This window comes from Lycorma delicatula, chromosome 6, assembly GCF_047948215.1.
Source record: "Lycorma delicatula isolate Av1 chromosome 6, ASM4794821v1, whole genome shotgun sequence".
NCBI classification, from domain to species: domain Eukaryota; kingdom Metazoa; phylum Arthropoda; class Insecta; order Hemiptera; family Fulgoridae; genus Lycorma; species Lycorma delicatula.
The window spans coordinates 82586445-82603913 of NC_134460.1; the positions used below are offsets into that span (position 1 = coordinate 82586445).

At 27.6% G+C, this 17469-nt stretch overlaps 1 protein-coding gene across 22 annotated transcripts in view; it reads right to left on the bottom strand.

Moving 5' to 3' along the window:
* Positions 1–17469, bottom strand: part of LOC142325978 (CUGBP Elav-like family member 1) — a 1952897-nt gene that overhangs the window by 573655 nt on the left and 1361773 nt on the right. For all 22 annotated transcript variants that reach the window (XM_075367994.1, XM_075367987.1, XM_075367984.1 and 19 more), the window contains one exon: positions 2696–2859. In XM_075367994.1, the coding sequence (XP_075224109.1) occupies positions 2696–2859 (164 nt within the window). The remainder of the gene's footprint in view (positions 1–2695; positions 2860–17469) is intronic.

The following is a 17469-nucleotide window of genomic DNA, read 5'->3' on the forward strand; positions in this document are numbered from 1 at the left end:
AAAAACCAACAAATCTAATATTAACACGAAGGGGATATTCTTCTTCTTTAGCAGTTACGGCTCAAGGCTGTTTACTGCAACCCAAAACGCCATCGGTATCTATTGTAAGAATCTTCATCTCACAAACCTCGCTTTCCCATAGCGGTCACATCACTCATCCAGCCACTCCTTGGTCGATTCTTTTTTCTCTTTCTAGCAGAAAGCGAGGAACAAATTTTCTGAGGTATCCGACTCTCTTTCATTTATGTCAGATGACCATACCACATCAGTTGTCTTTCTTCCACTTTATTAAAAGTAATTTTCTGTTCATTTTCTATAAGATATCGTCATTTCTTACTCTGTTTAAGATAATCCGTTGATAAGTTAAATTATCCTCCAAAGACTCTCTCCATAGAGATTGTTCTATTTTTAAATCTTGGAGTGAAGTCCATACTTCGGATCCGTATGTGGAACAGCTTTCAACTAAAGAGCTGAGGATTCTTTTCATTTTATTATTTAATATCCGAGCATTCCATAAAATAGTATTTAATCGATGGATTAAGCCGTTGCTTGATGAAAAGCCATAGTTACAAAAGAAAATTAATAAACCAACATGTTATGATTTTTTTATGTTATGTGAAAATCACATAACAGCTGTTTTCAGTACCCAGTACCTGCCACAGGTGTTACGAACAGAATAGAATTCTAAAGTTCAATTTGTTTTAGAATTCTGTTTGCAACACTAGAGAATGGTACTGTGTACCTGAAACAGCTGTTGTGATATTTAAATAATATTGAGAAAATCACATAACATATTGGTTTATTTTATTTTGTTAAAGCAAATTGAGCTTTAGTATTCTGCTTGTATCCTTTTTGTTAAAAAGCTTGGTGATCATTCTACTTTTACCAAATTTTTCCAAAATATTAATATTTGCCTTTCCATCTGATGTTAGACTAGTACCCAGATATTTAAACTCACCAACTAATTTTATTTTTATTTTTTTTATAACAATATCCTATACCTACAACTACCATATATTTTGTTTAAATTCACCAGTCTAGTGACTGGAGGTGAATTTTGAAGATGTAACATAATCTTTACTATGCTTTCTTATCATGTGCTGCTAATCTTTATAATCTTGCTCAACCTCAGCCGGCAAAACTTGGTCATCCACAATCATAGTTATATATATATAACTAATCTTAACTATATATATATATTATATATTATATTATATATTATATATTATATTATATTATATATTATATTATATAATATTTAATTATATATTATATATTATTATATATATATTATATATTATATAAACTAACATATTTTTTAATGATGAGAAATGTTATAATTAATAACACATAAATATGACAACAAAAATAGCCCTTAATAATTACTATGAATAGTGGTTTTCCAATTTAACAATAAAATTAAATAGAACACTACATGTAAAGGCCAACAATTTATTACATGAAAATTGTAGGTAGTAGTTATATAATTAAATTTTAAAAGGTGCATATTATAACAGAAAGAGAAACAGACTAGAATTATAATTGCAATAATATATGTAGAAAATAAAAATTAGTGGTAATAATAATAATACTATTGTCTTACATCAGCTATTAAATCAACGGAAACTACTGAATTAAACATGAGAAACCATCGAGGAAAAACATTTTAACGACAAAGCATATTAATGTAAAACATCACCTTACTATAATCTGCCGGAATTTTACAAAATTATTCGTTATGCTTCCAGAGTAAAATTCAACTAAAAAATATTAAAGACAAAATGTGAAAACTTTTCTTGAAATTTTTATTTACTACTCTGGACCTTATATTGAAGCCTGACATATATAAAACACTTCTACAGGTATTGAAACATTGTTCTCACAATCTACAAAGGAAAATATTTCATTTCCTTTCGGCATTTCAATAACAATCTACAACAACTTTTCATACGATACGTATATACATTTGTTAATAAAAATTCGAATAATAAAACGTTTTCTCCTTCAGAGAAAATCACTGAATCACTGCGCATCGACAATGTACTGTATATCATGACAGTACAGACCCTATTCCAAGTCAAGTTTAAGCTAACTACGTTAAAGTTCCTTTGTTCCCGATGTATTTTAATCGTTAGGAATCGATTAACAACACTTTTCAGGATTATTTGCGACTATTAAATTGTAATTGGTCTTAAAGCACATAGAGACAGTGTAACCTAGAAATAATAATAAAAAAGTAAAAAAAGTTGTTTTACAAAATCGTACAACTTCATACATGTTCATAAATTATCTGCAATTAAGAAGGTAGTTTCTGGTGAGACCGCAACGCTCTAACGATGAAAATAACGATAAAAGAAGTTAGTGATTACGAAGACACTAATTTTATTTTTTTTTATTTTGGCCATACAGGGACTGAAATAATATTTTTACTTTACTGCAGATGATATAATCTTATCAGAGGATCGTAATCTTATCCTACGAATCAAAATTTCGTATAATTTTATCAGAATTTCAAAATATTATATATTAATGAAAATATATCAGTTTCATAGATCAATAATAGATATATACATTAAAAAATATTTTTAAGTAGAAAAATTAGCGTAAATATTAAATAAAAATTATTAAATAAAAAAATATTAAAATAAATAATATATAAATAAAATTATTATTAGAAAAATAATAATCAACATACCTTTGCTCTGTCCAGTGACTTTATCGCGTAATACGTTTATTTGATGGACACGGCCGAACTCTGAAAACATTTTTGTCAAATCATTTTCATCCATTGTACGAGGAATTTGGCCAACGAACATTTTAATGTTATCTGGGTCCGGCTGGTCCTGGCAGTTCATTTTCCTATAACAAAAATACAAAAAATTTATAATTATTCAATTATATATAGTAATTTATATATATAACATTTAAAAAAATTAAATAACAAATATTACAATAATCTCCGGTTGTAATGGGGTTACTAGTAAACATGGTGAACCGCGGGTGTGAGACCGACAGTAAAGGAAAGTTTATTGCATTGTATCGTAATCTTTAACCATACGGGTTAGATTAATCAACAATAGATGTTAAAATATTGTAAAACGTGATAAATATAAAACGATTATCCTTACCTTCTCGAATTATTGGCAAGGAGTTCGATGATAACTTAACTAACTTTTCTTGTTTGTTATATTTTTAAGTAGACATATTTGTTTATTTTGTATTTCTATTGATGATTTTATCTTTTAAATAGGGATAGATGATGCTCTTAAGAATACGAAAATAAAAAATTATTTTAAGTACATACATGAAAATGGAAAACACATCTAAATTATGAAGGAAACTATACACAAACGATTAAACAATATAAAAAATAATAAAAATAATGGGAGTTAAAAATCTCAGTTTATTAATTTTTTAAATAATCTGATATTTCTTGTTGTTTAACATTTCTGGGATGTTTTTCTAAAAAATACACGTTTAATAGAGCTATCTCAGGAAGTTTTCCACACGCCGTACATTATTTTGACCTTACAATTAGGCAATTGTCACATCTAAAGCTTCCTTTGAAAGTTTCTTCAGCTGTCAGAGTTCCTTTATTTAATTTTTTTTTTTCAGGAGATTTACTCACATCTATTTTATCCGAATCTTCGGAAGTAATGTAAACCACGGAATTATTATGTGCGTTTATTGCATTTGCAAGTTGGAAATGATAAATATTTTAAATAGTAAGGGATGAAACAAAAATAAAATTTCTCATATCTTGATAAAATTTCACGTACGAAAACCAATTTACACCTGTATTTATAAAAATTTCAGTCTATAAGCTGAACTTCATTTTTATGGGAAAGGGGTTTTGAATGATTCATGAAGAGAGGTTCTCCGAATAAATTACGTTTAAATTATTGCATGATTGTAATAAATAATATTTAAATATAAAATCTTTTACTTCAGAGATGCAGTAATAACAGAAGCACGCTAATTCATTTTTTTATTATTTATCTAATACCACATTCTGTTTATATAAACTGTGAATAAAGTACTTTTAATAATTGTATTAACGTGAGTCTTTATTTAAGTTTGTTCCATAGTTTTAGCAAAAAGTAATACAGCCGGAACTAAGTGCAATGTGGGAAAAACTTGTCAGTGATAAAAAATTAAGACATTTAAAAAAAATGCCAAGTCGCGAAATGAATTCAGGTAAAGCGTGTTGAGCTAAGTCAGAGAAATACCAAATGGGAACATAAAAACTGATTAATGGAATGCTTATTTCCCGTTTTTCTAATCATTCGTAAGAAATAAAACTTAAAGATGTCATAAAATATCATTAACTGCCGGAGTACAAAACAGATCACAGTCAGGAGAGCTCAGTAGAGATCCAGAACTGGCTAGGACCGCTCAATATCTGCAGTATACTGTCCTCTTCGACACTTGGTGACTGTTGCCACTTTCTATGACTTCTTACCAACTCTTGGTTCACGTTTAATCGTAGGCGGCGCTTGGAAGGCTAAGCATCCTTTCTGGGGATCCGAGTAAAACTGTGGAGAAGTAATTTACATACAGCTAAATTATTCGTTATTTCCTTATCTTTAAATGTAGTGTGTAATAAAAAAAAGCATCCAGTACTTTTAAGTAGTATTTTTTTAACGTCAATACAAGAAAGAAAGTTCCTATAAACATATGAGCAATATCAACTATTCGAGTGATGTTGACTGACGTAGAGGGGAAGGTAAAAACTGGCAAGAAATTATTTTTTAATTTTGAGCATACACTTACAATAAAATGAAATAATTATTAAATTAAAAAACACGATGGCAAAAAGAAACATTGCTCTTTAAAATAGGACAATTACTAATATAGCATAATTAAAGAGCGTGCGGATGACAATTTTGTATATAGTAATTGTTTATAGTATAATCTTTTTTTCAAATTTAAAAAATATATTTAAACACACCCACACACACCTATATATATATAATATGGTACTCGCGGTAACGTAAGGATTCCAAGGCTGGGTCAGAATGGATCCGAATTTTGAAATTCGGAAGATTGGTTGTGACGATATAACTATATTTCTGAACTACTGTGATCTGTTAAATCGAGAATATACCTGAAGCAAGCAAAATTTAGCCTTCTCAACCTAACAAATAATACCCTTTTAATTTTGAAAATTGGACGATTGTTTGCAGAGATATATTACATCTCCATCTTCACACGAGGTGCTCGGATCACTTCACCACTCTAGCTTCACTCTCAGTCCCCACAGGAAGCCCATTATTTTTAAATAGAATCTTTTAAGTCTGTTTAATATTATTTTATTTAACATAAATTTAATTTTATTATTTTTGTAATATTATTCCATTCGACTGATTCGAATCTTTCAGTTCAAACCCAGCTCACACAGTGGTAGAGGCTCAGAGTTCACAGTTCATTAATTCAATTCATTAAAGTTTGTGCTTCAGCCTGTAAATCACCAACACTACACATATATCTATACAGTCAACGTCACTCCCGGTAACGTAAGGATTCCTATGCGGGGTCATACATCTAAATCGGTTCAGCCATTGAGCTGCCACTGTGGAACAAACATACATATATACACCCTAAATACATTACACTCATTTTTGGGCAGTTGTGTAATTACATAATAGCTACTGTAGTTTGGTTGTTTGAAATTAGATTTTTAAAACTATTTAAGTTTATTCACAATGAAACGCTTAAAAATATCACTTACTAATAAAGAATTACTTCTTAAAAGTTAGGGGCTCACTTGAAAAGATGACCATAATTTTGAAATTTATGAACATAAAAGTTTTATAAACATAAATTTCGTAGCGAATATTAAATTAAAGTGAAATTCAAAATTTCAATAAAATAACTCTGAAAACAACTAAAAATAAAATAACTCAAAAGAACAACTAAAAAAGTTGTTTTTGGTATTATGTTTAAATGAAAATCTTTCTTATAGTGATCATATAAACCCACTATCGAAATATTGAACGAATTAATTTATATATTATTAGAGAATTAATATTTGTTAAACCAACATAAAAAACCACATTTATACAAAGACCACAGATTTTTTCGTTTTTGCCCCTTAAAATCTCACTGCATGAGCTGGGATTGAGGTATATGTTCTTCCACGTTTTTTTTATGATGACGTTTACTCTTTTGAACAAAAGTTATTTTTTTTTTATTAATCGAAATTTTATCAAAAAGAATTATTCAAATACTGCAGTTTGGTTTTTTTTTTTAAATGATGGCTTTCTAAGTGTGCTGATAACTAGCTCTCAATTGAGGTTATGAATGTACCATGTTAATAATAAGTATCGACGTATCTACATCTATATTTTAATACTAATTGAATTGGTATGGAACTAAATTTAGCTATACCCCAGAGAGATATGAGAGTTCTCATTGTGATATATATTGTGCTGTGTACGTATCGATTAATAAACGATTCGCAATATGTTATTAATTATAGTTGTTATTTGAAAATTATCTATTTATTCTCTTTGACCACTACAGGCTACAAATAAAAACTACTGGCGCCCAATTACAGTAACCGTTTTCCTCTTTTTCTTTTTATTAATATATTCTGAAGCGTGTAAAAATTGGTGAGCCCAACAAACAAAAATAGTATATATTATAGAACTAATAAATAAAAAATAAAAAAAACGCTTTTAATCTACGTGATGCCTTTTTCTGTTTCGTTTTCTATCGTCCATATTTCACTGTTTGATGAGATTCCTGATAAATTTTTTATCTAATGATGCCATATAGTTAAAAAAAAATTTAATTTTAAATATATAATAATATTTTCATAATGCATTATTTACATATGTTCTCGTTGGAGTTATTGTTGGATTAGGCCAGCAGAGATTGAAAAAAAAGTGATTAAATTGAATTTTTAATGATTGTTAGAGATACGTTTTTCTCAAGATTAATAAAACATTCTTAGTATAAAAAATACACATTTTGGTAGATATTTAATTAATAGTTATACCAAGCAGAGGTAAAACATTTTTCCTAATTAACCGCTTTTAAAAAAAAAAAACGGTATTTTCGGAAACGACTTTTCCACTTCTGTACACATCTATTTTAACAATAATCTGCCCTGAAGAAAATAAGAAAAACGTTAATTTAATAAATAGATGGTAAAAATAATGATTAAATAAAAAGACTTTAAATCAAAAACTGTTACAGTATATTCAGTTCTAAGTTACAACCCTTTTAGTAGCATTTGTATGTTTATTTAGCTGACTTTATCAATTACTTTCGTTAAATTACACAACCTAGAAATTTTTAATTTCGCATGCAAATTGTGTGGCGTTATCTTTTCTATTCAGAAATAAAGTAAATACTTTAAAAGATTTTTCAAAAGCGTTGTAACAGTTTAAGTACTCTTTATCAAACCGCTGAAGTAGATTCAAACGCTATATCTATGTAATAACTAAATAATTCAGTAACTGATGTAAAAATAAAAACTAGTGTCAGCGTGAAAAGAGACCAAAGTAAATGTTTCCCAAAAGTTGATCTAAATAAATGAAATCTAGAAAAAAAATTTTCTGAACTGACCTAGAAATAGATTGAATAGAGTATTTGATAAAACTCATTATTCAGTTCATACCAATATGAGCAAATATTATGTTTATAATATATTATTATATTACTATAATATTTATAGTAATATAACAGCAAAATTAGCAAAACTCGGAATAATTACTTATAACTTGAATCTAAATAATTTTATTATCATTTAAGTATGAATTTATTTAGGTAAATCTATTAATGTGTAAAAGATTTTTATTTTATTTCAAAAATAAAAAAATAAACATTTTTCGAAACTCGTAAAAAAAATGCATCTATATTTTAATAAAATTTCATTTTATCAAGTACTTACTTGTTTTTCTGCTGAATTTATTCAATTTATCAGTTCATTTTGTATTTAAAAATAAATTATAAATTTAAAAAAAATAAATCTCATTACATAATAATCAACCCAAAAAATATTGAAAATTAATGAAAAATTAATAATATTAATATTTCAACTTTTAACACAGACACATCCAGTAATGTATTTATATAGAATAATGGGTATATTTCCTTCGAGTATTATTATTATTATTATTATTATATGACAACAATATTTCGTGTGATATAATGTAATTTAAATTTCATAACCTTTATCATTATTATTTAACAAAGAAGGTCTACATGTAAAATGTGACAATACTAGTTACATAGAAATTTGTTTATAAAATAAGGTAATAAAAGATGATGGAAATTAAACAGAAAAGACAGAAAGACGAAGAAGGGAAGAAGAAGGATGAATATATAAGAGAGAATATAGGAAAGAGGTGTTGGAGGGGAAGACAGTATTGTTAGCATATACAAGATAATAACCATCGTAAAGCCGACGAAATAACAATTAACTGAGCTATAAAACAAGCAAACAAGCGTGCAAGCTACGAAAACCCCCTCTCATTCAAAAACATTTGATATTAGCTGAGATTCAACAATATCCCGACAACGAACGAAGAAGTTTGAATGTCGGGAGGCAGTTCCTTATTCTATTCGAATTTTGCCGCCTGCTATTCGTTGATATAACCCCTTTTCTTCTTTATTTTTGACCTTGCTAAATTAAGAAAGATATTATGATGGAAAACTACATCGGTCGCGTAAAATAATAACTTGAATGGACCGACAATAAAATATCAACGAGTTTTTCTCCTCGTTTTTGCCCTACCACTCGTTCCGCTTTCATTTATTTTATTTTTACAACAATAATACCGACCCTGTTAATGAGCCAATCCCCTAAGCAAACTGTCGCCATCCCCATACTTTGCATTATCAACCAACCACCCCTGTTGTTTTTACATTTTACCCCTTATTTCAACCCTCAGTTGAATAAACTTATTACTTAAAGAAAACTTCTTTTATTCCTTTTTATATACAATTTTTATGTTTTTTTATTTCTTAAAAAAGTTTTTACCTCTTCATTTAATTTTTTATATTATTCACAATCTACTTATAAGTTATATAATTTTCAACGGATTTAACTTTATTTTATTTAAGCATTTCATAAATTGATTTAAATTTTTAGACGTTTATGTCATTAATTAATTAATATTCTTCTTTCAGCTAAACTAAATTGTAATTATTAATAAATAAAGCTTAAAAAAATTTGAAGAAATATTTGTACTGGCTAAAAGGAAGACTTTTAATAAAGAATTCATTAGGTATGTGCTATGAATTTCTGTACGTGTACAGAAACAAACTAAAATTTATTATCTTAACACACGTGTTTTATTTTTTTATTTAAAATTTTAAAGAGCTAAAATAACGACCAAAAATGTAAGCAAATGTTTTATTAAAACATGAACACAAAAAACTAATACATTAAGTTTCAGCACTATTGATGAATTTGATTCTTTATTTTAACTCTAAAAATAAAAATTACAAGCAAAGGAGAATAAACCTAAAAAGAAGATTCATTATTTATGAAAAATAAAAATGGAAAATCTTACGAATAAATATGCTCATAACAAATTATATTACCATTAACGCGCGCGCGCGCACACACAAGAAGCAAGAATGCAATTTTTCTAAAACAAAATTAATCTGATCCAATTGTAACCGTAAAGGGTATCTACAATAAAAAAGAGAAAAAATATTTCCGATATTTATTTAGAAGTTATTCTAGCAGACTAAAAAGAAAATTAATGATTTATTGTGGTTACCCATCACAACAATGTTGGGTTTATTTTCCTTATAATGCCGCGAAACTTACTTAATCAAAGGTAGTATTATTACCGTTGCATATCAATTACTTATTGCGCATACAGATAATCAGAAGACAGGCAAAATCGATGTATTGGAATGCTGGTGCAGCCCAGAAAACCTAACGGCAAAGATCGATTAATATATGTAGTATGAGAACAGATGGCATTGTGATTGTGAGTGGAGCGTGCGAGTGCACACACACGTGTGCACACGTATGCGTATTTAAAGGCATATAGGAAGCTATTAATAATAAACTATAAATAGAACAAAACAATGAAAAGAAATAAAATAATATATTGTGTTGTGTGGCATAACCAGGATGGTTTTAGGGAAGCCGAAGTGAAACAAATATTATTCTCATAAATGAAATAAACATTTTTAAGAAAATAGGCACTTCATGTCAAGCTAACAAGAGGGAAATGATGAAGTGAAGTAGTTTTCCGTTGTCTTCTTTACTGAGATAACAGACAGTTCCATCAAAATGGAATTGATATTCAGCATTACAAATGATACCTTCATTGTTTTCCCTACTAGGCTGCGTATTTAAGATCATTACTTTCAGAGAAAGCAATCCTGACTGGTACCTCTTTTACCTTAGACGCTTTACATGCGTCATAGACATTAGAGAGACTGTGACTGAATGTTAAGGAAGAACATAATTTACCCCCTTCCTAATGTGAAACAATTGGTAAACACACTTCTTTATGTAGGGAATTGTAAAGTGTAAGAATTTGAAAAAAAAATTATTCAGTGTGAAAATATAATTTTGTTTTCTTATAGAAATAAAATACATGCATGATATTCAACAATTGGAACACTGTAATTCATATCTAAGTCATGTGAAAATATTATTTTCTTTTCCTTATAAAGCAGTATACTTGCATAGTGTTGGTTTCTAGACAGTAATCGTATTTTATACAGGTGTTAAAACGTTCTGCTTTTAGGATACCGCCGTAAGCGTTATTGTACTGAGTTTAGCATCTAACTCCCTATTCTTATAGGCACTAAGCAATACAATTCTAGTAGGAGTGGGATATTCCATGCAACTTAAATATTTATTTCGGGAATAATTATTATATGTTAATGTAATATTTATTATAAATTAATAAAAAAAAAAAAATTCTTTAAGAAAACATTACATGTAATAATAATAAATATTTTGAAAAAATATATATAGAATTAGATTTTTCTATAAAATCACTAAGAAAGCATATATTGTAAGAAAACTGTTATGTAAACACTTTAAAAATTTAGACATTGATTCATACTTTAAAAATAAGAGAATTTAAATAAATCTCTTCCGAATTACTGATTTATTGATAAGAAGAAGACATATCCAAATTCTTGATGGAATAGTAATGAAATAATTCATAATAAACTTTACACCCGACAATATTACATATCTTAAAAAGTGTGAAAAATTTCTATAAACAATTTTATAAGAAAAAGTTGTTTTTTTAGAGATAAAAAAATTGCAAGGCTTTGACAAGGAAAGGTGATTAATGACAATAAATTTTATAAAAACCTATCTTTCCATTACTCAAAATCCCCTATCTCCATTGTCCTGACCCTTAAAATATTAATTATCAATAAACGTAACATATCTTCAAGCAAATTTTATCAGATAGAAATTATATTTATTTTAAAACACTCGTCCATTAAATACGTTTTTATTTTTAATTTAATTTTTCCTAAATCTTAAAAAAATAAATAAATTATGATAAAATTATATATCATTGTACCTATATTATAAAAATACATATAGAATTGTTAATTTTATCATTTTATAGAAGGCGAGGAAACAATTTAATAATTCGGAGAAATGAAAATTTTTAGTAATTTTTTTCAGTTCTACAAAAGATATGACCATTAAAATTTGCTATATATGTGAGCTTTAACTTTTACTTTTATAAAGAAAATCTTGGTGTAACTAACAGAATTGAATATCATTTGCATTATGAAGAACTTGGTATTTTGATTTAGCTTAATTATGAAAATAATGAAAAACCACTTCACTCCTCATCCCCCTAATAATCCTTCCTTTGTATGGCTGTTATCTTGGAAATAAGTATACCATTTTCTTGAGAAATAATTGTATCATATCTGTTCACTAATAACTGTTGATTTGTAGCATTCAAAGTACATTAAAATCTTCTTTTTTTTGTTGAAGTTTTTAATAATATAATTTTTGTTTTCTAGGGACAAACAATAAATAGTATGTATAGTGTGATCTATTAATATAAAAGTATTAAAATATGATGCATTAAATATGCATCAGGAAATTATTTACTCAAATTTTACCATTAAAATAATTAAATAAATTGTAAATTAAAATTAAAAATCTAACATTTAAATTGAAAACTGCTTTTAAAAAAGTTATAATAATAAATAAATAAAATTTATTCAAGCAATAAAAATACTGAAGTAAAATGGGCACTACGTTTTTCATTACATTAAGAGTTTCCATATTTCTACTAAAAAAATCTTATGTTGCAAGATTTATAAGTTTCATAATCTTTTTATAACTATGACATTATCTTTTTAAGTTTCAGAAAAGTGAAGAAAAGTTTTTATCACGACTTTCTGGAAGAATCAAGTTATGAATATATTATAATAATAATAACAGCAATAAAATGATGATAATAATAATAACAATAAAAAATACAGTTAAAAATATTAAATTATTCAAGTAAAAAGTTTAAAAATTTCGAGTACCTTAGTCCTATGTTATTTCTAACATCATATTATTTTTATGATAATTGTATTTTTACAGCAACCAAGAATAATGGTCGTTATCATTAATTCTGTAATAAAATCTAAGTTCATATTAGTAAAAGTTTTGTAAATTGTTATTTTTAATAAGAATCAATAAAAATAGTAATAATATTTTTATTGTTATATTAATTTTATTATTTTAACTATTTCTAAGAATTTACAGGTTTATTATAATTAAAATGCATATGAAAACTTTTGTTATTTTCATTATAAACCCTTGGTGATAGTTAAGGTAATGTTATCCATTAAAAATTACAATGCATACTAGCTATTCTACATAGTTAAATGTTAAATGTAATAGCTCAAAGTTTATCTACTGCAATAAAAATATCTTTTAAGTGCATTAGAGAGAAATGTTTACTGCAAAAAAAAAGTTATTAAAAAAAAATTGTTCAGTTTTACGGGTAAAATTTATTTATGAATTCTAACACGTTCATTATTTTCAAGACCGGTCGCTCACATTGCCGCCGACGCGCCATCTACCTCTGGGACCGACCGGTCTTAAGTTGGCTCGTGATATTCTGGTGCCAGTATGGCGAAAAGCATGGCAGTTCGTCCTAGCTATGGCATTGTTCATTCGAGTATGAAGTGTACTACTAATATATGATTAGTTTTATATATTTCGTTATTCTTGCAAGTAATTTTTACGCTCGCTTTCGCGTTTAATTAACCGTATTCCTCACTCGTTGTTTTTTATGTTTATTTAAATTATGATTTTTTTCATAAATGGTTATATAATCGTTATTATATAATTATTATAAAAGAAAAAATGAGTGACGTTCCGGGATTTCGCGTGCAAAAATTCGCTGTGTCCAGAAAAAATTATTTGGGTTCAGATTCCGATATACAAGATTGCCTGGACTATGAAGATAGTGATTCTGAATTTGATTTATCAGACACTGATAATTCAGTTGTTGAAGATTCATGTCAGTTCGAAATAACAGATGAGGCAAAGATAAACACAGAAAATATTTCCGATATTTCTCATAGTATTACACAGAAAATGGTGAAAACAAGTAAATCTGGAAAGTGACACTAGTGCTACTCCCAACAGAAACTGCAACTTGTTTACCTACAGGTTATATAAACTGACAATTGTTGGTTCTTTGTAAATCGAACAATTTAATCGAAAATTAAATAGTATATTCTCAAAAAAAAAAGACTATATTTTTTTCTTAAACAGATAACAAATAGATAAAAATCTTAACAAATAAAATAGATCATAAATTTAATAATCATAATAAATAATGGTGATTTTATTTTTTTACTAGCCGGTCGGTGCTCGCTTTGCTTGCTCAACCATTTATAAATGCATATATATACACAATTAATATTAAATTGATACATAAATTGATATATAACATTAATGGTTAATTAATTTGGTTTAATAGTGCTAAAAATAGATACCGCAGTCTCAAAGAAACGTTAACTTCCAACTTGCAGCATCAAGAATCACGCTTCTAACTTGCCCCGCTCAAAATTTTTCAATCTTAAATTGAGCGAAATTTAAGAACGACTCAACCAATCCACAGTAAAAGAGTTTATATATATGTAAGGAAACCAAAATTTAAGTGAATGATATTGTCGTACTCTTCATATACGAATAAGTGAAGAAAATTCGTTTTCACCCCTCCCACTCCGACTATGCTTCCGAAAGTAATACCGTAAGTTTCTTCGAGAAGGCAGTAAAAATATTAGTAATATTAAATAATAAAAAAGAATATAACATACGCACGCGCATTCACATACGCAATATTAATTTAAAAGAAACACATGAGATAACTTTTTAATAGCGATCTAAAAAAAGTGATCTAGGTAGTTTTCAATTTAAAATAATTAGAAATTACGTTCATCTATTATTAAATTAATTTGTTTTTTTAAAAAGTTAATGAGTTAGACATAATCTAAAGACTGCTAGAATATATGAATCGATAAAAATCATGTAACATTGAGAATAATTATGATGAGGATGATATCTTCATTCACATCACTTGTTGATAGTACCTTCTATCAAGTTGATATAGGAAGGGCGCACAACTGTTAAAAGTTCCTTTCTGAATCTAGCCAGAAAAGATTTTTTTTAAATACAAAAGAAAGAAGTTAATTCTAAAAAGTAATTACGCAAGCAGAAAATTATTTATAAAAATTGCATCTAATTTTTTTTTTTTTATTAAAATAATTAAATTTTTTTTTAGCAGGATGATGAATGATTGTTTTGGTGATTGGAGAACCACTGAAATCTCGAGCCGTACAAATGAAAAAACTACTGTAGGATTATTAAAACCTTTCGTTATTGAAACGTTGATATGTTTCGAAGTATGTAATGCTTCGTAAAGTTAATTACGTAATAATGATAAAATCAGTGTTAAATCTTATACTTACATCTTTAAGTATTATTATAAGAGGCAGTATATTCTTGAGAGCTTATCTGATTTCTTGGTTGGCAGAAGTAAGCAAAATACATCGTGAAGGTAGTTCTAAACGTTTTTTAGTTAGCTGATGAACGAATGAATCATACCCAAATTTTCTTTGTTTCTTTGAAGGAAAGAAATAGCCGAACCCGCAATTCTTTTATAATTATTAAATTAAACGTTAACAATTTAAATAAAATAAACCTAACGTTTTGCAATATTTCATTTATGAAATTTACTGATACTGCTGAGCAATATAGAGGAAATGTTTTAATGGTAGTATGAGAATAAAGGAATTACGGATTTTGGCACAGTTTTAACTTGCCAACAGGCAAAATGCTGGTAAAAACCGATGCTGGCAACTTTAAGCTACTTCCTCAGGCGGTAATTGTTTCCGAAAACTTGCCGAATAAAGGGTGGAAAATTTAAGGAAGAGACAGAGTTAGTAAATGTGGCGCCGTTCCAAAAGTGGAAAAATATCACTTTAACATCTTACTGAAAGCAAAAACACATTTGCTACTTATTTTAAATTTGTTATATTTTAATTTTCTGTATAAAATTGCAGAAAGATGCGACGAATTGAAATCATAAATTTATGTAGTTGATATTAAAATTTATACAATTTAAAAGATACAACTGAATATTTCTGTTAACGGAATCAATGTTAACGAAAGTAAATCTATTTCTTAATGCCATAGATTCGTATGATTGTAATCTACAGAAAATTCTTATAACCGTAAGAATTTTCTAAAATTCATTAAACTATTATTATACAATGATTAACTGCTATAATTAAAAACAAAAATGTATGGATCAACAAAAAACAGGTTATTGTCGCCCGAAAAATCAAAAACAAAAAATCCATTAGAAATTAAGTTAAAAAATAATTACTTAAGCTGAATAATCGGTAGTCATAAAATCACATAAACCAGATTTTAGAAGTAGAGTGATACAGAAAGACGGAAACCATAATGAGAGGTGGTATAATGACCCCAAAAACTGAAGAATGAATAAAGTCAAAATAGGTTTTTTCCATTAATGAAAAATAAATTACTAAAAATAGTTATAGCACAATTATAAAAAAGCAAAAAGTAACTAAATGTTAATTTTACGTATTAGAGGATACGTAACCCAGGAGGTATAAAGGGCTAAAACAAAACATGAGTAAAGTAACAGCAAATACTGTATAGTTCAAAAAGAAGTCAACTGACTTGAAAATTTGTAAATTTTATCCATTTTGGCTACATTATTACTTAAAGTAAGCCAAATTTGTGTGCTAGTTACAATAAATTGAAGTTTCTATTAATTACAGATGAAGGTAATATTAGGGATTGAATTAAACCGTTTAATTTCATTTGGAATTGTTTCATCTACAAAACTGAGATAAAATTCACCAAGCGGTTGAAAATAAAGTAATAATAACAAAAAATAAAAAAGGAAAGCTGCCAACTTATAATACAGGATTGTCTGTAACAGTATAATAAAATTATATGAAACAAGTATAGAAAACTATTCAGTGCTTTTTGGGTTGCCATCCCAATTAAGGGCAACCCAACTAGATTAATTAACATCTTTTCATCAGTACGAAACTAGGACTTAATATTCAAGTAATTATCATTTATTCCCACTGCTTATTGTTGAAGCATTTCATATTTTCCATATGTGTTTCCTCTTATTTTCCATTTACACACAATTCCCATTATCATTATACTCTTCATGTAGAAGCATAATGCATATAATAAAACAATTTCAAATAGTACCTAAAATATTAATAGATTTTAAACCATGATTAAATCGGGTATGAATTTATTAAAGCGCATTCCATTATAATCACCATATTAGATTATCTCAAACATTTTAGAAGAAAGAATCCTGGAAAATTGAAAAGTATGAAGTAGTTATATTATAAAACCAACGGGGTAACTAAGGTTAAATGATTCTTTTTCTTTTCCAGTTTAGCCTCCAGGGAATTACCGTTCAGATATTACTTCAGAGGATGATATGTAGGAGTGTAGTCTTGTACAGTCTCAGTTCGACCACTCCTGAGATGTGCGGTTAACTGAAACCCAACCACTAAAGAACACCGGTATCCAAGAGCTACTATTCAAATCCATATAAAAGAAACTGCCAAACTCTCGACTTCCAAATCAGCTGATTTTGGGAAGATGCGTTCACCACTAGACTAACCTGGTGGGATAAGAGGTTAAATGATTCTGGGTACAATTTCTTGCACCCTGTTGTGTTGACCGTAACAGCTGTACTAAATAAAATTTTAAAACTAAAGATAATTTGTATCAGTCTAGCACCGAATACATGAAATATAATAATTTTACTAAAAAAAAAAAATTAGGCATACTAATGAACTCATAACGTTGTGTAATTTATACTTTGTAAACCACATTACGTCAGGTTTTTAAAAAATTTAAATACATAACTCATTAACTCATAATACGAGGAGTGTGAGAAAAGTAATGAGAGTGACTGACTTTCTACTTATCAA